The sequence below is a fragment of the Anoplopoma fimbria genome, chromosome 12 (assembly GCF_027596085.1).
Source record: "Anoplopoma fimbria isolate UVic2021 breed Golden Eagle Sablefish chromosome 12, Afim_UVic_2022, whole genome shotgun sequence".
Lineage (NCBI taxonomy): Eukaryota > Metazoa > Chordata > Actinopteri > Perciformes > Anoplopomatidae > Anoplopoma > Anoplopoma fimbria.
The window spans coordinates 17784616-17807244 of NC_072460.1; the positions used below are offsets into that span (position 1 = coordinate 17784616).

A 22629-nucleotide genomic window follows, 5' to 3' on the forward strand; every position below is an offset into this window, starting at 1 on the left:
CAGTTTAATTACAAGTACCTCACAATTCCACAGTACTTGATACAAATGTAGCAACTTGATAACAGTGGGCCAGTGTTTAAGTAACGAGTGAAACATCAAATCATAGACGATCTTTGGCTCCATCGCTGCGTCCCTTGACGTCCGCGTCGTCTCGCCGTTACGTCTTCTCGGTAGAAAGTACGGCAAGCGGACAGACCGTGATGATGATGATGATGATGATGGTGGTGATGATGATGGAGCCCTGTGTAGTCGACAGTGCTCATTGCGATGGTATCTGACATCTCCAGTGACATCATGCACATTCTGCTGGCTCGACGCGCGACGTGACTGCGACGTCCAGTCAGATGTGACTCGGATGGTCGCAGCTCGGTGGCTTAGATCTCGTCCATCCGGCGACCAGCTCCAGCTGATCAGCTGCAGCACCACACACAGAGCCCGGCCAGGAGGTGATGATGAGGCCCTAAATGTCAGATCGGCGTCGGTGTGTTCAGTCTTCAAAATACAGGTATTGTCACTGGTGAATAGGCAAAACCAGTCCAGACTGCAGTTACCTTTTTTTTTTTTTTTTTATTATCGCAGTGGCGTTCAGGGACACTTGAAGAGGCAGGGGCCAAAAGCAAAAACCCCCACCCTAATGTGTGATCAAGGTGGGCCATAGCAGGTAGACAAGGTGAAAGGACACATATCAATAAAATGACACAGATGTTTGATGTTGGGGTTTTTTTCGGCTCAAGATATAAGGGTCATTAGCTGAGACAGTAATCATTAGTTAATTGATGAATCAATTACTTAATTAGTTAATCTAGCTCCATAATATTATGCTCTTCGAAAGGTTGGAAATAGCTGTGTAAAATATGTTTTTCCTCTTTACTTCAAAATGGCTATTTTAAACAATCAGTTTTAATTACGACACCAAGGTTTTTACCCTAAAAGATTAATCATTTCAAGGATGTATAATTGTTATTATATAATACAGGATTGCACAGTGGAATGTAGTTGCAGCCCCCTCCGTGCTACACACACAGATAATGAATGGACAGATATTCAAAGCAAGTTAATTAGAATAGAATAGAATTTTAAAAAGACAATAAAAAAGTATATAAGCAAACTATATAAAAGTTGCACTATAGGAAGCATTTAAAGGGAAAACTAAATTACATTTACATGGAATATATACAGTTACATATAAACTTACAAAAATACAAACAATTATGTGTAATTCTAGTTTAATTAGAATGTTTTAAATTATACTATGAATAAGAAACTTCGGTTAAAGGGGGAATGAGGGGAGTGAAATGGATAAGTATTAAAACCACTGTTTTTAAACCTGATTGATTTTCTGTTGATTGACTACTCGATTAATCAACTTAATTGTTGCAGGTCTAGCTCCATTTCATATCTTGTTTGCATCATCATCAGTAAATGTCAAACTCTTAAGTCCACCCATGTCAACGTCTTGTCTCTGTTTAGTTTTTTTAGATGTCATAATGATGGTTGCTGCTGCTCTTTAATCTGCAGACATGGCGTCTCAGCTCCAGGTGTTCTCCTCTCCCTCCGTGTCCTCCAGTGCCTACTCTCGCTCAAAGAGGCTCAAAGTTGAGAACACTACCTGGGATGTGTCCAACCAGCTGGGAGACAATGCTTACTACCAGCAGAGCCCCACCCAGGGAGCTGCACCCTCCACTTCAGGCTCCACCTTCAACGCAGTGTACAACTCCAACCAGGTGCCTCCACCGACAGCCAGCTCCAGGGAGCAGACGGTGGTGCGTGCGGCGGACAGCACGGGCAGCGTTCGTGGACCTCCATCCTCCTCTTCCTCATCCTCCTCTTCTAGCCGTCGTGTCAAGGATGCAGAGTCCTCCTCCCAGCCCTGCGACCTCTACCACAAGCAGTACAGCCTGAAGCGGAAGAGCGAGGAGGTGGACAGCAGCGACAGCGTCCAGATACTGGAGGAGCTTTCAGCCCCCGTGGTCTCAAACCGCACCGGTGGTGGAGGGGGAACCACCACAGCTCAGTCTATAGCACATTCCACTTCTACCACAAAGAGTAGCAACTCCCACAGCGAGGGAGACTACCAGCTGGTCCAGCATGAGATTCTGTGCTCGATGTCCAACAGCTACGAGGTGCTCGAGTTTCTGGGACGCGGCACCTTTGGCCAGGTGGCAAAATGCTGGAAGCGGGGAACAAACGAGATAGTGGCAATTAAAATCTTAAAGAACCATCCCTCTTATGCTCGGCAAGGTCAAATTGAAGTGAGTATGTTGTTTTGAGAGGAATAAAAAAAAAAATCAAAGGTGGAAAGACAAGAGCTAAACTCATTCTTTTACCCTTAGCAGCCAAAAAACATCCATAAATCTGCTCAGAAATCACAGAAAAATAAGCGCCCCTTTTAAAGTTGGACCTTTATCAAGTGTTATAATTATCAAGTTCTTCGGGTATTAGATTTATCCAGTAATAGTTGTCAGAACAGAAACTGCTAACAGCAGCCAGGACTTTTAATGGCTATAATTTCCAAAATGTAAACAAATAAAGGCAAAAAAAAATGGGGCTCAGGATCCAGCCCGCAGCTAACTCACCGATTCCATTACATCATCAGGTTCACGTCATATGGGATGGATGATGGCTTTGGATAAAAGCGTCTGCCAAATGACTGTAATGTAATGTAATGTAATGATGGAGATGGGAAAGATTTGCAAGCGTCCACATCATCATGGCAGTTGCCTAATTATAGGGTTAATATGTGTATCAACAATATAACATCATGTCCATTAAATTTGGGTTTAGTAACATGTTTTTTGCTGGATTTAAGGCCTCCATATTTTTTTGTTTTCTAGACTGTCCATATTTAGTATATCAGAGATTTCAGAAAAATCCAAGTTTCCCAGCCGTTCTTACAACTTGGATGTTGATATGAGTGCTATTTACAAAGAGACTTGTAATTAAGATACATTTTATTTTGCTGCTGGCATCACTCAAAGCATTATGGGAAGTCCAGTTACAAAACAGATCATTATAAAGGAAAATTATTATTCTATAGATGTTTAAAAAATATACAATAGGTGCAACTAAATCAGTTGATATTAACTTTTCTTGTTTTGCATCATCAATAGGTTTTAATTTGACAGTACTAAGGCTCAGAGTGTCCTTTCAATGTAGTTTTTGTATCACTGTAGCACTGACACCATCCATTCATACACAGATATCTAGCTTGTGTTGAAATCCTGTGGATCTACAGTCAAAAACTTAACAAACTGTCCTTAAACAAGTTGAGACCAACATGTTCTGAAAAATATTCTTGCCTAAGATATGTGGTAACTCTGCCAAAAAGCCTGTAAATAAAGGCCATGTAACCCAAGTAATAAAAGCTTTAAAAGGTTAAAAAACAAAACATGGTTAGCTGGTGTTTTCTTCATTATTTATCTGTTAATGAACACAACATCTTCATCTTCCTCCCTGTAGGTGAGCATCCTAAGCAGGCTGAGCACAGAGAATGCAGATGAGTTCAACTTTGTCCGCTCATACGAGTGTTTCCAGCACAAGAACCACACCTGCCTCGTGTTTGAGATGCTGGAGCAGAACCTTTACGACTTCTTGAAGCACAGCAAGTTCAGTCCGCTGCTGCTCAAATGCATACGGCCGATTCTGCAGCAGGTCGCCACGGCACTGATGAAGCTGAAGAGCCTGGGTTTGATCCACGCCGACCTGAAGCCTGAAAACATCATGTTGGTAGACCCTCTGAGGCAGCCGTACAGAGTGAAAGTCATTGATTTTGGCTCCGCCAGCCACGTGTCCAAAGCGGTTTGCTCCACCTACCTGCAATCACGATACTACAGGTGAGTACATCCGCCTGGACTGTAAAGTAAGAACTTTGAATAACATGTAAATTACCGGCTGCGGTCCTGTCATTTGAAGTTATTGTTATGATGTGCTTGCAGAGCTCCAGAGATCATTCTGGGCCTTCCTTTCTGTGAGGCGATCGACATGTGGTCATTGGGATGTGTCATTGCTGAGCTGTTTCTGGGGTGGCCCCTTTATCCCGGTGCCTCAGAGTATGATCAGGTCAGCTACAGTACCCTCATAAATATATCTACTCAAAAGTGAAATATATTTTCTTTCCTTCTGGGAAACAGTAATAAATCATAAAACACTTCACAAGCATTTTTTTTAATGGAATAGCTTGACATTTCGGGGAATTTGCTTATTCACTTGCTCTCCTAGTGTTTGGTGAGAAGATTGCTACCACTCTCATAACTGTCTGTTCCATATGGAGCTTCAACCAACAGCCTGTTAGCGTAGTTTAGCATAAAAACTGGTTACAGAGGAAAATAGCAAGCCTGGCTGTATCCAAAGATAAAAAAAAAGCGCTTACCAGCACATCTAAAGCTAAATTATTAACATGTAATATCTTGTTTGCTTAAACGGTATAAAAACTGAATTGGAATTGGGTTTTACAAGGGGGGCAAGACTATTTCCTTTTTGTGTCTCTTTTAATATTGACATATTACATCATCTGATGAAGGGAATCCATAAATGGGTAACACGAAAAAAAATGCCACACGCATTCACTAATAATGATCATATTGACAAGGTCATCCTTTAACCACAAGGTTGACGGTTTGAATTTAAAAATGTTTAAAATTCACTACAGCCATAGTTGTTAGTTCATTCATAGTGACTTTGTCTGGGAATCAGAAGTAAGAGGAATTCGTCTGATTACTAATACATCTTTTGTCACTGATGAATAATTTCACAATCACAAAACATGTTTGGGGACAAGTGACGGTTTATTAAAATAGTAAACACAATAGTTGCATATCAGTTTTGTGTGTTTTTGTTTAAATCAACAAGATCTAATTCAGAGGCTGACACAATCAGCTCTCATGATGATAACTGTCAGGCTATCAATTTACTTTTTTCATCTTCTTTTTTTCTATTGTGTCTCTCAGATTCGTTACATTTCCCAGACCCAGGGCCTTCCTGCAGAGTACCTGCTGAGTGCAGGAACCAAGACTAGCCGCTTTTTTAACAGAGGCCCCGACTCGAGCTACCCCCTCTGGAGACTCAAAGTAAGTGACTCCGCAGAGATGGAGGTTTCTTAGACTGTTTCTATCAACAAAAATATAAACACTACATATTGTAGACTACGTCAGCTTATTAGGGCCAATAAAAATAATTGTGTATGTATATATATATATATATTTTTTTTTTTTTTGTTGTTGTAAATCGGTGCATCTCTGTTATTTTTATCTACAGTGGCCGTAGTATACTGAGGCTTTTCTGTATTTATTTTCCTGCAGACACCTTCAGAGCACGAGGCAGAGATGGGCATCAAGTCAAAAGAGGCCAGGAAATACATCTTCAACTGTCTAGATGATATGATGCAGGTGAGTACCGAGCTGTTTAAATTCAGATAAGCTCCAGCAGTTTGCAGTAATATTGTTGCTTGAGCTGTTTTTGGAACTGGTAATTTAAAGTGGTACAAGGTGGGTCACTGTATGTATAGGAAAATCATTTATGGGTGTGTCAGTCTACACTTTTACTAATACATGAATTTTGATGTGATGTCGACCAGGATGCAGTTTGACAAACCCAGACTTCCTGTCGTTCTGCAGGTGAACATGACAAGCCTGGAGGGGACTGACATCTTGGCAGAGAAGGCTGACCGGCGGGAGTTCATAGACCTGCTAAAAAAGATGCTGACGCTAGACGCAGACAAACGGATCACGCCCATGAAGACGCTGAACCACCCCTTTGTTACCATGACGCACCTGCTGCACTTCCCTCACAGCTCGCAGTAAGTTCAGGACTGTGACAGTGATGATTGTGGTGGCTGTGGTTCAGCATCACAGTTAGTTCACAGGATCCCATCTTTGTGCCTTTTTGATGATTTTTTAAAAATGTTATTTTGCAGTGTGAAGTCCTGCTTCCAAAATATGGATATATGCAAACGCAGATGCAGCGCCTTTGAGAATAACAAAAATATGTTTGCCAGCAACAATACCCCAAGTGCAGCCACCAACCTCACTGTCACCTTCAGTAGCCAACTAAACCAGCACAATCAGGTGAGAATAACGCTGATCTGCCTCAGATCTTTCAGTTTATTTCAGTAGCTTTGTAAAGTGATGGCCTCATTTATCTTCTGTGTGAATGTGCTCATTTCTACGCATATAATCTGATTTATCAGTTTCTTCTTGTGACAGTGTGAGTTTCCGAAGACAAGCATTTCCCTTTTCATTTTAAATTTCTGAAACGATTTCATTAATGCCCCACTGATCACTTAGTGCTACACATAGAAGAAGACCCAGATGATTCAATCAAATCAATCTGCATTGATTATTAATTGTTATGTTTCAGTATCAATCATTTTATTTGATTTAACTAAGCTGCATTTATTTTCTTTTTAGTGCACTGATTTAAAAGAATATCGTAAGTGCATTGACTTTGTACTTGTTAATCACCTCTGCACATAATGTATCTTAATTCATATATCCTTTGTACACTTTGTTGATTTGGTAACAGATGCAGAATCATTGCAATGATAATTTTTTAATTTGTATTCAAAGATACAGTGAGGATCTTTTTACTGGTTATGAAACCGTACCAATTTAATACTGATTCCCTTATATGACCTACATAGGTTACAAGACCTTCAAAGAGAAGATTGGCTCTACAGTTATTCTATATATTTCTGTATGTAAATGAGCTTCTACATTCATGTGCAGATGGTTGTAAAACAGTCGAGATTCATCATTGCGTAAAGGCCCCTGGAATTCCTTGCTGAACTCGGCTTCTCTTTTTAGGTATTGACGACCATGTTTTCTGCATGTTGTGATACATTATGTTGCAGATGGCGTCAACAGGAGGCCAGTCCCTGTCCCTCAGCAGTAATGTCCCGTTGCTGAACTACCAGCCTGGCCTCTACCAGCAGGCCACCATAAACATCCCTGGCCTCACCCAGCAGGGCGTACCGCTGCAGACCAGACCCACGCAGCTCTGTGCACAGACTGAGCCCTTCCAGCAAACACTCATAGTTTGCCCTCCCACCATCCAGGGTAAGAAAGGAAGATGTAAGTGCCATTGTGCTGCAATGGAAATAAATCTTATTGACTAATGTTTGACCAACCAGCCACTAAAGGAAAGAAACCTTTTCTGGATATTTTGCTTTTTTTGCAGCCAACTTCATAATCCCTAAATTTATTCTATTTTTTTTTTTTTTTTTTTTTTTTATATATAGATTTGATTTGACATAATATCAACATCCCCGATCTTTCCCTTACAGGTCTTCAGACATCCAATAAGCCCTCTGGTTATCCAGTGAGGATGGACAACTCTGTACCCTTAGTTCCTCAGAACCAGTCGTCCCAGTCTCTTCACATCCAGCCCGGCATGCTTGCCCAGGTAGGACCTACTGCATGACCACTAGGGTTGGACTTTGCTGGAGTTTTATTGAATCTGATTCCATTATTGACCATGTAAGCAACATTTATTCCACTCTGCTGGACAAGCATGACGTTTAACTGCATAATATCTTACTTTCTCAAAACATAAGGTGACTAGAAGGCATCAATATTTTCAGCCAAAAGCTGGTTGTTGGTGCCGACCTGGCAACCACCTTTAAAATGTTATGTTGAGCCCTGCAGATAGATTCGTAACACATGGAGCTTAGCGAATCCAGGAAATGTATCAATTAGAAGACAGCTGTGCTTTGGTTTGTGTACATGCGGTTGGTCATGTATGTTTGTTTGTACTCCTCTCCGAAATGTCTTCTTCCTTCCTCCTCCTAGCACATGAATGTCAGCGGTATGCAGTAGAAGCAGGGATGCATGTGCAACTCAACAGTCTGGTTTGTGTGATGCACCGTAGCCTTACATTTAACGGACAAATATGAGATAAAACAATTTTTTGTAAATAATGAAGTAATCACATACGCTTTTCAAAATTTAAAGTTAAGTCAAATAATCTAATTCATGTAGAACTTGTGTGCCTCCTAGTGGTAAATGTACTACTGTTTTTCACAGCGCAGGACTGCTTGGAGTCAGAACTGTAGTGAAATGTTGTGTTGTTGTTTTTTTTAAGTCTCTTTTAGCACGTTTCCTTCTGAGTCTTTACAAATGCAGATCTCTCTGCACAGGAATAAGTCTGGAAACAAGATTGAGATGGTGGTGTTAGGATCTGCTGGATTTCTTGGACAGAGACGGGAATGTTGGTGTTTGTCTACAAACTGCATGTGCTCATGATGCATTTTATTTCTCTGAGAAAATAACTCTGACTTCTGTTTTACTATGGCCAAGACACTGCACTTTGTTCTCTTCTTAATGTGTCACTGCTGAAATTTAAGGTTTTTTGAAATTTAATATTTTAAGGTTTAAGTTTATGTGTGTGTGCGCATACAGCAGGGCTGGCCAGCAGGCACACAGCAGATCCTCATCCCTTCCACATGGCAGCAGATGCCAGGCATGGCCTTTCACAACCCTGGGCAGGCCGTGGTGCCTGAGTCACCCATGGGAGGCCAGATACCCGACAGTCAACAAGCTTCTGGCTGGAGGTGAGTCCACTCTGACGCAAGTCTGTGTCAGCATGCTGTGATTAACAGCACAGCTTCAGGGCAGTCTAATATTACGATGAAATGGAAAGTTTAAAATGTAAGTGCAAGAGTGTAAGCGTGTCCTTTCTTTTCATAGGGGTCGTCATGGTAGCCAATATGATGGCGTCAGCCAGCAGGAATCTGGTGTTGGCCGTCACGCTGCCTCCCAAGGCCAAAACTCAGGGGCGGCTCACTCAAGATCCCAACAGGGAAAGAGGTCAAAGGCTCGACATGCAGAGAGCAAAGCCAGGTACCCTCTCAGAATCTCATACACTCACATTTTTGGGGGGAGGTGGGTCTTCTATAAATTGTGGTGTTGGTGGTTTGATCCCTGGCTTCTCCTGTCCACTTATAGACAGAAGGGTTCCAGCAATTTTCGTTGAAGCTTTAATCTACCCTCAGAAAATTGTGGAAAATTAGTTTCCCATGAATACACGAAAACTAACATTGTATTGATCTACTTACAAGTGTGTCTGTGTGGCCAAAGCCTGATATATCCTCTTCCTCTGTACCGTAGAGCTCTGCTGTTGTTCAGAAACTATTAAAACCCTGTTAGAGAGCCACACTGTTGCACTTGGGGATATGTTCCTTCATTACCATGAACACAGACAGTGTTCTGTAAACACTTCTACTTCTGTAAATACTCACTAGATCACCAAATGTTGATTAAACCACTGCTGAAACCCCCCAAAAATAGAAGACTATTTACTTCTGTTTGATTAACGTTTGTTAAAAACCAGAGTGCTTGCTGGCGAAGAGTCACAGACTGTGGAATGTTGGAATGTAGTTTTGGTCTTGGCATGGTATTTTTTGACAATAATAAAAATGTAGAATAACAGAACCTTGGCCTTGAAGGTTAAAGCTGGTGCCATGAAATTGCTTGTTCAGTCCAACCAAAACCCAAAGCTTTTCAGTTTTCTATCACATCATATGAAGATGAGCTGCTAATGACTGAAATTAGGAAAGGTGTATGACTTTTGCTGGAAGACAAATGTGAACGATAAATTGATTGTCAAACTAGTCAGTGATTTCATTTTCCCGTAGATTAACTAGCTGATTAATAAAATAATGGTTCCAGCTCTACACGACACTGAGCATAATGAGGATATAAGAATTTATGATTATTTAACAGGTTATTTCAAGCAATTTAAAGCTGTAAAGAAAATTAAAAGCAACATAATGAGGTGGCAGGTTACTTGCTGCCTATAATGTTCAAATAGATTAATCATTTGCAATAAGAGCGTGATGCAGCATCTTCTTCCCCTCCAGGCCGGTGTCGTCGGCCACCACTGTAGTCCACAACACTTCTGCGTTTGCTGGCGACCAGTCTCAGCCCATCGTCATCTCGGACACACCTAGCCCTGCTGTCAGCATCATCACCATCCACAGCGACTCAGAAGACGACGATGACAGGAAGTTCCCTGCTGCCTGGTGAGCTCATTTCAATTTCTGTGGAATTTGAATTTTCTCAAAGAGGGAGGTTTTAATATTTGCTAAAATGTTTATTTTACTACCTCTCGTATTCTCTCCCGTAGCTCCGGAACAAGCCAGAGGACCAACGTGATCAGCTGTGTGACGGTGCACGACTCCCATGACTCCGACTCCTCCAACAGCAGCCCCCTGAGCGCCAAGACGACCTCACAGCCCACCAAGTCCTTGGCCGTCATAATGCCCTCTGTGAAGAGCCAGCCGGGGGAGAGCACCACCCGCAAATCCCCGGCAGCTCCAGGTCCTCCAGGGCAGAGATCCTTTAGTTTAATATACATTCATTTTATTTTAAATAACTAGATGTGCATCCATTTAAGGTGCACTAATTACCAGCTCGGCTCTTAAGGCCTTTGCACACCTTATTCCGGAAAAAAGTATGCAGCTTTTTTGCCACGTTCTGTGTGAAAGGACTTATGACAACAATAGTTTGTGAAAAATATTTTGACATGCAAATTAATCACTCAAAGAGGTGTGTAATGGCGTTAAGATTGACTGGTTAAACTGATCCATTTTACTTCAAGCAGCTGTGATCTATTTTCTTAGTTCTCTCAATATTCTGTCTGGCTTTGCACTCGTAGATCAGGCTACGAGTGGCTCTGGAAAATCCAAGAAAGGGTCGACTCAGCAGTCCAGTCGGACAGGAGATTCCAACAACGACCGCCATCAACGGGCCGCATCCAGCAGATCTCAGCCTCTCAACCTGAGTCAGGTATCAGCTTTCAAATGTTGATGATGTCTGCTTAACAATCTGAACACAGAAAGAGTCTGGTTCTGTCCAAATAACCAACAATTGTGTTTCGAATTTCACTCACTGGGACTATGATGCATTCTTGTCACTCCTGAAGATTTATGTCTCAATTGAGCTCAGAAGCTTTTCAATTTGCACATAAAGAGCAAATAAGTCAGGTCAGTCATACAGCAATACTGGGTCTAATTAACAGGAAAGAGACATATTTTGAAAAGTTTCATTCTGACACAATTCTTTTCTATCAGTAAAATTTAATATCTTTGAGACTTTGGACTGTTGCTCTGACCAGACACTTAATTTGTAGGTAACAGACCAATAGGCAGGTGTTAGGACCATCACCGATCAACTGACACGACGACTTTTAAGTTTGTGACATGTTAAAAAGTATTATTCATGTGATATATATATATACATATATAAACATTTATTTCTACCTTTTTCTATCTGTAAACATCAAAGTTTTTATATTTATTGTATTACCTGCTTAGGTAGTTTATTTTTATCCATCACAGTAAATATGTTTTTTATACAAATCTGTCTACAATCTGTTCTCATTATTCATAGACATTTATTTTGTTTACTGTTACTATCCCGCCAGGCTACCACATTTTATTATGCCTTACATTTTTCTTTATATATTTTTTATATATTTGTAAGCTGCCACTCTGTAATTCTTGTGTACAAGAACGTGTCCTACTGAGCCCACTCTTGGTGTGGGTATTTATGACCCTCTCTCTGTTGTTTCAGGTACAGCAGTCTGTGATGTCATCCTCCCACGATCAAACAGGAAGTAGTAGTTCCCTAAGGAGGCAGCCCACGTACCCCCCTCCCGTCTCCTCCCACTCATCCTACCGGCTCCACGAGAACACCCTCTTCAGCTCAACCCCGAACCTGTACGCCTACCCGGCTTCTGCCGCCCTGGCCTCTGTGTCCCAAGCTGTGGACCAGATGCAAGGTGGCTCATCCCGCCACGGCAGGGCGAGCGGAGCTTACCCTTCTCTGGCGCTGCTCCAAAAGAACGGCAGTCTGGCCCTGGGAGGGTCTGCTCCGGGACAGTACGGCATCCACCACCACCAACAGCAGCAACAACAGCAGCAGCAGCTGGGAGGGCAGCCTTTCCACCACGCCGCTACTTTCCAGCGAAAACTCAACCAGTTTCCCTTCCTGTAAAGACTAAAGCGCTGCATGTCCACCAAATGAAGACCGAGACTAGAGACGAGCACAACCTGATTAGACTTTTAACTTTCCTTTACTGTCCAGTCTTATTTTTACAACTTTCTCTGATTATTTAGCGTAAAATAATCATGAAATGTGTTGATATTTTAATCATGGTCGTTTTTTTAAATATCCATTTCAACTTTGGAGTTTCTTTGTGCTGCATACAGCAGGTTAACAGCACAAACAGAGCAGTATGTAAATATATGAACAGTTATACATTCATTGTAGTGTTGGTCCTGTGCTCCAGTACTGTACATTTTGAAATGACACAATGAGTATGAGGTTTAAATGGCTGAATTTCAGCTTTAATTTATGGGCGTATACACGAGTAGGAATTGCAGCCTTTATTCATAGATGGTCCCCAAATGTAAGGGACCAAACATAAAGATGAAAATTCTACTACTTACACTGACTTACTTTTTATTTATTTTATTTTATTTGAAAAATGAGTATTGAAGATAAACTGGAACTTGAATTACTGTTCTGCTGATCTCTATGATTATTTGTATTATTATTATTATTTGTATTATTGTCATTGTCGTCAGAATTATGAACTAATTGTCTAAAAGTTGCATTTACATATACACAATCGTCTTACTTAAATCTATTTATTTTGTTATTTTAAACCTAAATATGTCAGCACATTGTGATAAATGAGATGTTTTATGTTTAATTTATGAATGTACTGTGTGTGTGTGTTTGTGTGTGTGCGTGTGTTATCTGTTTTAAAAAAAAAAGAAGGAAGTAAGCTAAGGTGTGTAAAAATAATTTGTCACTGTGTTCTTCAACTCTGTTTTTGTGCTGACCATTGACTTATTATATTTCTATGTTTAGTATGTCGAGTGATGCAGTACATTTCAGCGTAGATCACGGTGGAATTAAGAGGGGACTGTTTTTTTACAGTTTTAAAGTTATTCTTAAGGTTGCATTTGTCTGACTTGGAGTAGCATTCAGAAGATGACCTGATTTTAAGTGTTGCTTGGAGATGATGGATTGGTAATGTTATGTTAAATTTGATGAAATGTCTGTAAAGTAAATGCGTGCACATAAAAATCTGATTGGGTATCACACTATCATATCAAAGTCAAAGACATTTAGAATGCAATTGTAAAATTCACAGTTACACATTTGATATTCATAATCAAATCTGACAGAAGATGATAAAAAAAAATATGAATTCATGTAAGTATATAAGCGCATCATTGGTTTGATGAAATGGTGTTTTTTCTTACAATCCTGCTGTGATGTGAATTGCAACGCTACATAGAACACACCATGAACCTTAAACCATATAAACGCAATTAAAATCCTCTCAAAACACAATTTTTGACTCCTTGATGATTGAAACTGGAAAATCTTCTGAAATTACACATTTGTCCAAACGTCCAAATTAAATGCTCAATTCAGGATGTTTGATTCAGATTCAGGGCTGTACCTAACCTAATTTTATTATTGATTAATCGTTTGGTCTAAAGAATGCCAGAAAACAACAAACAAGGTGGTGTCTACAAATATCATTTTTTTCAACCATTCACCCAAAACCTAAGGATATTCATTTTTATAATGATATTATAAAGAAAATCCTCACATTTTGAGAAGCCAATGCCAAACATTAGCTGGTTGCAGATAATGTTTGGCCTTTTTGCTTGGAAATTAATCTATTATCAAAATGGTCGGCAATTCATTTTATTGTCGGTCGACTTGAGATTGCAGTTTCTAAATCAACTGTTGTACAATTTTGTTTAAACGTTACTTGAAAGCACAGAAGACAAAGAGCTGCACACGTAGAAAAGAAGCAGTACGGATTTGCCCATTTCAACCTTGACAGGAAAGGAAGGTGGAGAGAATGAGCAGCTAAATGAGACACACCTGTGAGCCCGGGGAAGGTGGAGAAAACAAAGAAGAGGGAGAGTGTCTGGAGGAGGTCTCCAAAAGTTTAATCCAGTTTGCTAAATATAATGAAAAGGAAATAATATGTTTTGTATATGAAAGTACACAGATTGGCAGTTGTTGGCTCTCCCAGACTTTCTTGGGCAACAATCTGCTGATAGAAGAGGAGTGCTGGTGCCCGGAGCAGGTTTGGGTGACACTTGTTCAATTATCTCTGTGACCTGTCTGGATGTAGCTGTGGACATCCTTGTCTTCGTTGGACCAACACAACAAGTCAAGATAAGTCTCAAGGCTTCTCCTTTTCTCCTTCCTGCATGTTAATGTGCATTAACCTTCATTAAGCCAAATCCCATTTAGTTTTGTTATGTGTGTGTCTTGGAGTAGCATTCAGGAGAGGTTTGTACAAACTGCAGCTGCACTGATTTTAAGTGTCCCTTAAAAGTAAAATCGTGCACATAAAAATCTGATTGGGTATCACACTATCATGTCAAAGTCAAAGACATTTAGAATGCAATTGTTAAATTCACAGTTATGCGTTTGAATCGTGAACTATCAAAACTGACAAAAGATGATTTTATAAAAATATGAATTTATGTTCAGTATGTAACCGGTCATAAAGCAATCATTGGTTTGGTTAAATGGTGTTTTTTCTTACAATCCTGCTGTGATGTGAAGTGCAACATTAACAATAACACAATATTATACACATACAAATTAAATCTAGAAGCTGAAAGTGGGAAATTGATTGACCTAATGACTTTCATTATCTGGTAATTATTTTCCAACCCAAGGTGATGCCTGCAAATATGTTGTTTTGTCCAACCATCATTCTACAACCTTAAGAAAATCCATCTTTCGATTATATAAAATAGAAAATCCTCACATTTTGAGAAGCTTCAACTAGAGAACGTTAAGCATTTTTGCTTGAAAAATAACTTATATGTGTATTAAAATCGTTGGCAATTTTCAGTCAATCAACTATATTGGAGCTCTAATTATGAGAATCAACTGTACAGTTTTGTTTAAACATGTGGCAGTCTACTTGAAAGCATGGAAGAACTGAATATTAGTTGTGGTGGAAAGTAACTTAACATTTACTCAAGTTATTTACTAAAGTATCTTTAAAATGATCAGTTACTTGTACTGTACTTGAGTTTCTCAACTACACATCGAGGGAAATTTTATACCTTTTTATTTTACTACATTTATTTGACGTCACTTAATAGTTACTTTGCAAATTTAGATTAATACAAACCAACTAATAAATTGGATATTAAATATTAAACCACCCCCAGTAAAGCAGTTAAATTAAGATTTTAATAAGTCAAAGTGATGTTCACATTAATGCATCACTAAATAATATAATACAATTATATAATAAATAGTCTATTCTTTTGTACTTTTGGTCCTTAAAGTTAATTTTGTTACCAATATTGGTGCAAAGATGTAACTGTGAAGAGCTAATAAAAGACAATACTACTGTTAGTGAGTTCTTTTTTCACCAGTATGATCAATTTAATATCTGTGGGTTTTGGACTAGTTGTATGGACAAGACAGAATCCTGGTGGTTATTTATCACAAATCCCTCACATTTTGTTGACTTAATGATTCATCTGTAACAGAAGTGATCGTTATTTGCGTCCATGAAGATAACGAGAACACTTAAGACACCCAGGTGCTATTTAATTGGTAAGAAATATTTATTACCGGTACATCTGCAATACATTTTATAAAGCTGTGTCACATTGTTATAATAAATCTTATCTTACAATCCAATCCTGTAGCAGGATTTAAACAGTCTACAAATTTAAGGGAATGTAATGCCATTGTTTGTCCATGCATTTGCAAACAAGTGAAAATGTAAGGGTAAACCAAAAGCATTCCAGATTTAGTTTACAGGTAAACATGATGAAGAGTGAGCTATCACACAAAGACCACCCTCTTACAGCAACTAAGCAAAAACAAGAGATGTTAAAAGATGCAGCTGATCCAAATTATACTGTTCAAATAAATAAATTCCTCTGTTTACACATCCTTAACAAGAGCATGAATTAGATTGCTTTTAGTCAAGATCAAAACAATAAGCCTTTACAATTAGGAGACAATTTGACCCGACACAAAAGGTGAATCCAATTATGTTGACACCTGTGTGTTTCCTTCAATAGGTCAAAATGTCTGCAGGGGAAAAAAGGCACATTGTTCTCATATAATACAGTGACAATAAATTGGTAATGAAAGTTTGTGCTAAGAAGGATCACTGTCCGTTATCAAGGCAGTTTTTAATAAGTTATGCTTCTTTTTTTTACCCTGTTTTAAGTAGGACGGATACCATCTACAACAGAAACTAGTAGGATTGTACACAGATCACCTTTGAATTTGGGCAAATTCTGGTGTTCATCACCATATAATTATATCTCTATAAAGGGTTTTTCTTCGTAGCAGCAATATATTTATTTTCTCAGCTTTTCTCTCTTGCCAGAGGCATTGGTATGAGACAATTAATATTTACACTGTATACAGAAACGCTCGCTAAAAAGACAGATCCTGCAGAACAAATTATGATATCGCCTAGCTGCACAGTTTCTCCCACCACTGTACCAGGGACGACAAAATCTGGTCAGGGTTGAAATTCCTCATATACACACATTTCACAAATTCACACAAATACATTTTGAGAACAGCCCAACATGTAAAAGACTCCAACGGCACACAGAAGGCAGACCATGTTAACTTTGATGGCTGGCAGACAGTTCAGGGCTAAAGGAAGAATGTATTAATTGGAGTCAGCAGTGAAGGAGGCCGTTGAGGCTTTTAAACACAGAATTGCACACTAGAACATCCCATCATTAGTTCCCCCCCCCCATCTAGCTTGTCCCTGAAGCAGATATAGGATGTCGCCCTGCTTTGCTGAGAGGACTGAGAGGGAAAGTGTGTCCTCAGAACTCCTCGTGAACATTTCTGGCGTAATCCATGAGCTTGCTGCCTGTGAAGTATTCGCTGTACTTGAGAATCTCGTCCAGCTCCAGATTATGATTCTGGTTTTCATCTGCGACGGCAATCATCTGCTTGGCCTCGTTCAAAGCGTTGTGCTCATTCATTGGGTCCATGTACTCCTGTACGCCACACGGGAATAAAAGAAAAGAAAGTCAGTGGTGATCAAGTTAAAATTAAATATCTCATTTGAAGAAAATAATATTTATTTGTCAACCATTTATGAAATGGTTGACAGCACAATTAAAAATAAATCATGGTGTTTTATGAGTCTTGCTTACTTACACTTTAGTAAATGCTAAATCAAACGTATCAAAAAAATAAATATATATTTAAAAAGGGATCAATCAAACAACACTTTTTCTTTTTCTTTGCTCACCTCCAGCTCCTCCATGGTTACGATGCCATCGCGGTCTGAATCGATGACGTCTTCAAACTCCTTCTTCCTCTCTCGAACCCAGTCATCATCGATGTCCTGAGCCTGCTGGTTCTCCACGGTGCCCACAGGTAGAGAGATGAACTCTGACAGCGTCAATTTCTTATCACCATCCTGGTCTGCAAGCAAAGCAACAATGAACATTTAATTCTTTGAACACTGTATCTAATAAATATATTTTCATAATGGGCCCCATCACAGAACAATGCTTATTCAAAAAAACAGATCCACTGTTATATTCTTTGTGTAAACAGATGAGATATTTGCCGATAATAACAGACCTAGTAATGCTTGTCTCAATACTTAAATGGGAATCTACCAATAATGGACCTTTGTCTAAGGAAAATGCCGATAATTTGCTGGTTCCAGCATCTAAAATTTGAAGAGATTTGGCATTTATTTGTTTAATATGATTGTAAACAAATCTTTCGGTTTAGAACTGTTGTTCAGATATAAACAAGCAATTCCAAGACGTCACCTTGAGGTTGGGGAACTTGTGATGGGCATTGTTTAACTTTTTCAAGTTTTATAGATCAATCAAAAAGATAAATTAATAAGCAAAGTATTCTGCATATGAATCGCCTCCATATAACTTTGATGTTCCTGACACTATGCTGTGTGAGGCAAAATGCAAAATTCTGTGCAGAGCTGTTTTTTTACAGAGAAGTGAATAGAAAGTAGGAAGATGTTCATAACCACGTTCCCTGTTTAATACAAGCTGCCTTTACCAGTTTGTCATAACATGAGTGACAACATTTACATGCATTGGCACCAAACCTGATGAGGTTGAGAATCGATTTTCTAGAAGACAGAAATGTCTAAATGCAACACATATAGTGTCATCTGAAATACCTCTAAATGAAGGCTGCTATAAACTATTTTTTATATAATCAATTGACGAAATAACTATGCATGTGTTTTTCGTTTGCAGTTTTTCATTTGCAGTTTGCTAACAAATTCCCCATATCAACTTAAAACGTTAAACATCTCAGGATTTCCTTGAGTTTGTTTCGGCTTCCAAGTGGTTAAAAAAAAAAAAAATAGTTCAAACTTTTGACAATGATAATCATGATTCAGGTATTGGGTAAGCAAAATGTACCTAAGTCGCGCACAATCTCCTTGACCATGTATTTGAGCATTCCCCTGCTGTGCTCAGGATGAAGGAAAGACAGGAACTCCTGCTCATTCAGCAGCTGGTCAGCCGGAGGGTTGTCGGCCTGAAACCAGCGGTCCTTCAGGCTTTCCAGAACCTCCTGAGCTGCAACGATGAGAAAATTCATCTTAATTGCATTGCCATTTTTGCAGCACACATTCTGGGATATTCTTTAAAAGAATACAACATATTCCAAATCGTTCCATACTTACTTTCCTCATCCAGTTTCAGATCTTCATTATTCTTTATTTTGTCAGCAATGTCTTTTTCATTGAAACCTTTGCTGGCCAAATATTTGACTCTGTATTCATCCCATGTCACGTGACCTATGGACAAAGCACGAATTGAGAATTTGGGTTTGGGCTAAACTGAAAATATTCATAAGTTTACGACGCACTGTTGCAACATGGCCCCCCACAGTCCACAAGCATGAAAGGGTTTGAAAACAGTCAGCATGCTTTGAATTCTAAGTTGATGTGACACTCTCTCTCTCTCTCTCTCTCTCTCTCACCGTCATTGTCGGGGTCAACAGCACGGAAACTGTTCTTGTTCTCGACCATGGCCTCCTGAAAGTGCTCCTCCGTCTTCTCCATAATCCAGGTCTGCATCTCCTTGGCGCTGACACTCCTGTCCTTGTTAAAATCAACTCTGTAAGGAAAGAATAAAAATGTAATGGTAATTTAGCATTTTTAACAATAACACAGTCAGTAACCTACAAAGTATATCCTTTCAGCTGTAGTGACCCATAACACCTGTCTGGCTTGTTTCCAATCGGTTGCTTTTGTTTAAACTGGCCAAGCACTAATACCAATATAACACTGACATGTCTATACCATTTAAGGTCATATACAGGAAGCAGGGCTGTGTGAAGTCATGGTGAACGATTACCTTAAAAATAGAGTGGCCCTTTTCCTTTCACTCTCGGCTATAACAAATGGCAGCTTGCCATGGAAAGTTATACTATGCAGATAAATATTTGCATAGCTTGTTCTTCCGCTTCAGTGTATTCTTACTTTCAATGCAAGTATTCTGATGAATTGCCTCATGCGCTTAAGTGAACACAAACTCTCATTCTGTGTGTTTTTTGTTTTGCAATACTGTTTTGCAATACTGTGTTGTGTTGTATTTTTCTGAAGGTTTCAACCTCTCCTTGATGATTTAAAAGATGACGAGCATGTCTTACTTGGTGAAGATTTCAATCAGCTTCTTCCTGTTCCTCCTTGGCTCGGAGTCCTCCTCAAACTCCTCAATCTCTTTACCCAGGAACACCTCCTGATGGAAGTCCTTATTGAGGTGGCCGTCCATCTCCATCTTCATCCCATTCAGGTGGTCTGGGGGGAGAATCTCGTTGTCGTCCTTGCTGGCTGGAGCCTTATCTTTAGCGGTTGACATGTTGGCTGGCCTTGCATGCACATCCATGGTGTGGAGCAGGATGAAGAAAAGCAGGGACACTGCCAGGATGTTTCTGCACCACAGTTTCCTCCAAACAGCCATGGTTGCCTAAAAAGAAAGAGTAAAAGTAATGCACAAGTTTTTGATTATGTGAACTAACTCTGAAACTTAAAGACAAGCCAAGTGAGTGAGGACAACATTCTTTTGATGCACAATAACAAGCAAACTTAAATGCCGCGTTCATGACACATCGGTTATTCCGCGATTGCATCACGCCCAGTGCAAAATCCAGTTTATGTACACGGAAGTTCTGCATCAATCCAAATGGAGGAGTCACGGAGAGGGATTGTATTTAGTAAGAACAGACCAGTCAACAAATGCCTAAAAAATTAAATAAAATCCAGCAATTAACAGCAAAATAGACCGGCTATTGAAAGACAACTAGTAAACAAGTAATTCAGCGTTATAATTAACCAACAGGCAGGAACGCGTCATCATATCAGCTGTGTTACGTAACGCTTAGTTAGTCTGAACGCACCACAAGTTGTCAAACCCGTAAAGATTCACGTTAATGTTAACATACTCAACTTTACTATTATATATAACGACCCCTAAACCAACATAGCTGTGAGGCTCGTGACGTCATTCGAACCCTTGTGTACCGTAGAACGCAGCTGGCTGTGTTAGCTACGATGCTAACACAAGCGAGCTAATAAAACATGATGAAAGTGAACGCTAGCTGGAATACGTAGATGGTTTACATAGAGACAATGAACTAAAAACGAGCCCGTGAGGAAGTTCAAATACTTTGAATACTTTAGAGATGGCTAGCGGCAGTGTGAGGGAGCAACATTACCAGCTGGCTAATGTTAGCTTGACTTCCTGGTCGAACAGATCAGTTCCTGAACACGTGTCCTTCCGAAACACGCAGAATCCAAAATGTGGGACGACTTGGTCTCCAAACTCCACTTGATGTATATTAATATCTCTCTCAAATGTTCCAGTTAATTCACTCAAGCTGTCAGATGAACTGGTCACTGACTAGTTGCTACGATTTCCTTTTATTATTTAAAGCTAACCAAATTCCTAAGTGTAACTTCCGGTCAGCGCTTTCAAAGTAAAAGCTGTGTGTCGTCGAGAAGTTCTGTATCAAAGAGTAACGAATAAGGTTTCCAGGTGGGACAGTACCAGTCAAAAGTTTGGACACACCTTCTCATTCAATGGTTTTTCTTTATTTTTATTTTTATTTTTTTCTACATTGTAGATTAATATTGAAGACATCCAAACTGTGAAGGAACACATATGGAATTATGTGGTAAACAAACAAATGCTCAACAAACCAGAATATGTTTTATATTTTAGATTCTTCAAAGTAGTTGAATGAGAAGGTGTGTCCAAACTTTTGACTGGTACTGTACATGCTATGCTAATGTCCATAAAGTAATGGTTATATCGTTAAGATGGATGAGACGGATTGATGTTTGAAGTATAGGTACATGTAATGGATAAATGTTTAAAATAGCTACGAGGAGAAAAAAAATGATAAAATGGTGAGACTGCTAAAAACAAATGGAGAATTTTTTTAAATAATTGGATAAAAGTAATGGATGATGGTTCAAATAATAGGTATAAATGGATATAAATAAATAAAAATTATACATAGGGTAATAATTCAATAAATAAAAAGGTGAGTAAGCTGAAAATAAATAAATACATGTAATAAGCTAGAATGGCAAAGCAGCAAAATAGTCTTAAATGGTATAAAACACTGTATTCAAAACACATGAAATATAAAAGCAAACATGCAATGGTCGTACTGCTTGGAAAGTTTCCATTACTTTTTATTGTTGTATTCTAACACGTTCAATCTGAATTTGTCTCTTTTATTTTAAAGGCAAACCTACCAAATTTCCGGTTTTGTTCAGTTTGCCTGTGAGGAGCTTGACTCTGTTGGCTGCTACCTGCTACGTTTCCAGTCAGACGTGCCGGCGGATACAGGAAGTGGGATGGCACAAGTATGAAGCCATACTGGAAAGGTACTGGTGACTTGTTTGTACTGCAGGCTGTTGCCTCTGGGTGGCACTGTTATAAAATGTAATGAAGAAAAAGCGGTCCAAACACATGCAAGTTGTGAAGTAAAAAAAAAAAAGAAATCTTGTAGCTAACATGTTATTTATTCAAATACTATGAGAGGGCTGAATTCCTTTTCGACAATGAGCTGATTGTAGGAATATCCAGACCAATAATTTGTTCATGTCAGTCTTGTTATTTACTGAAACCTGCAATTGACAGTACTTGTAATATAAGTATTTACTTCAAATCTTTTTCTAATGGAGCATTCAGAAAAGTGTGACTTCTTCCTGAACATTACAACAGAATAAAACAAACATGTACGCGCTGTTGTACATGGCACAGTCAGGGTACTTTGGCAGGTTTTCAAGCAGCAGAATACACAAGATACTGCCTTGAGGTCATAAAAAAGCACATTTCTATTTCTTGCTTGGATGTAAACAAAGGGCTTTGGTAGAGTAGTCTAATATTGAGCCAAAATGACAGACCCACTTAGACAGACACACAACTTGATACACATCACACACACACACACACACACACACACACACACACACACACACACACACACACACACACACACATAACTCGTCTGCCAAAGAACCTCTTCAGCTTGAACATTTCATCTATGAGATAAAACAGAGCTGAATAAGCTAGTC

At 39.3% G+C, this 22629-nt stretch overlaps 2 protein-coding genes across 2 annotated transcripts; one reads left to right on the forward strand and one right to left on the reverse strand.

Moving 5' to 3' along the window:
* The first annotated feature begins 482 nt into the window (after positions 1-482).
* hipk1a (homeodomain interacting protein kinase 1a) lies at positions 483-12035 on the forward strand. The gene is made up of 16 exons (XM_054609071.1): positions 483-505; positions 1519-2252; positions 3460-3833; positions 3936-4059; positions 4947-5066; positions 5298-5384; positions 5613-5794; positions 5912-6062; positions 6848-7052; positions 7280-7398; positions 8394-8545; positions 8682-8834; positions 9854-10015; positions 10120-10313; positions 10651-10781; positions 11568-12035. Exons 2-16 carry the CDS (start codon positions 1521-1523, stop codon positions 11988-11990), a joined length of 3309 nt encoding a protein of 1102 aa, XP_054465046.1. The 5' UTR covers positions 483-505; positions 1519-1520; the 3' UTR covers positions 11991-12035.
* A 3569-nt stretch (positions 12036-15604) lies between these two features.
* Positions 15605-20971, reverse strand: sdf4 (stromal cell derived factor 4). The gene is made up of 7 exons (XM_054609197.1): positions 20757-20971; positions 19692-20008; positions 19020-19156; positions 18721-18834; positions 18455-18613; positions 17299-17474; positions 15605-17041 (listed from the first exon to the last, which is right to left on the reverse strand). The coding sequence occupies exons 2-7, from the start codon at positions 20000-20002 to the stop codon at positions 16865-16867; spliced, it is 1074 nt and encodes a 357-aa protein (XP_054465172.1). The 5' UTR covers positions 20003-20008; positions 20757-20971; the 3' UTR covers positions 15605-16864.
* Positions 20972-22629: the final 1658 nt, after the last annotated feature.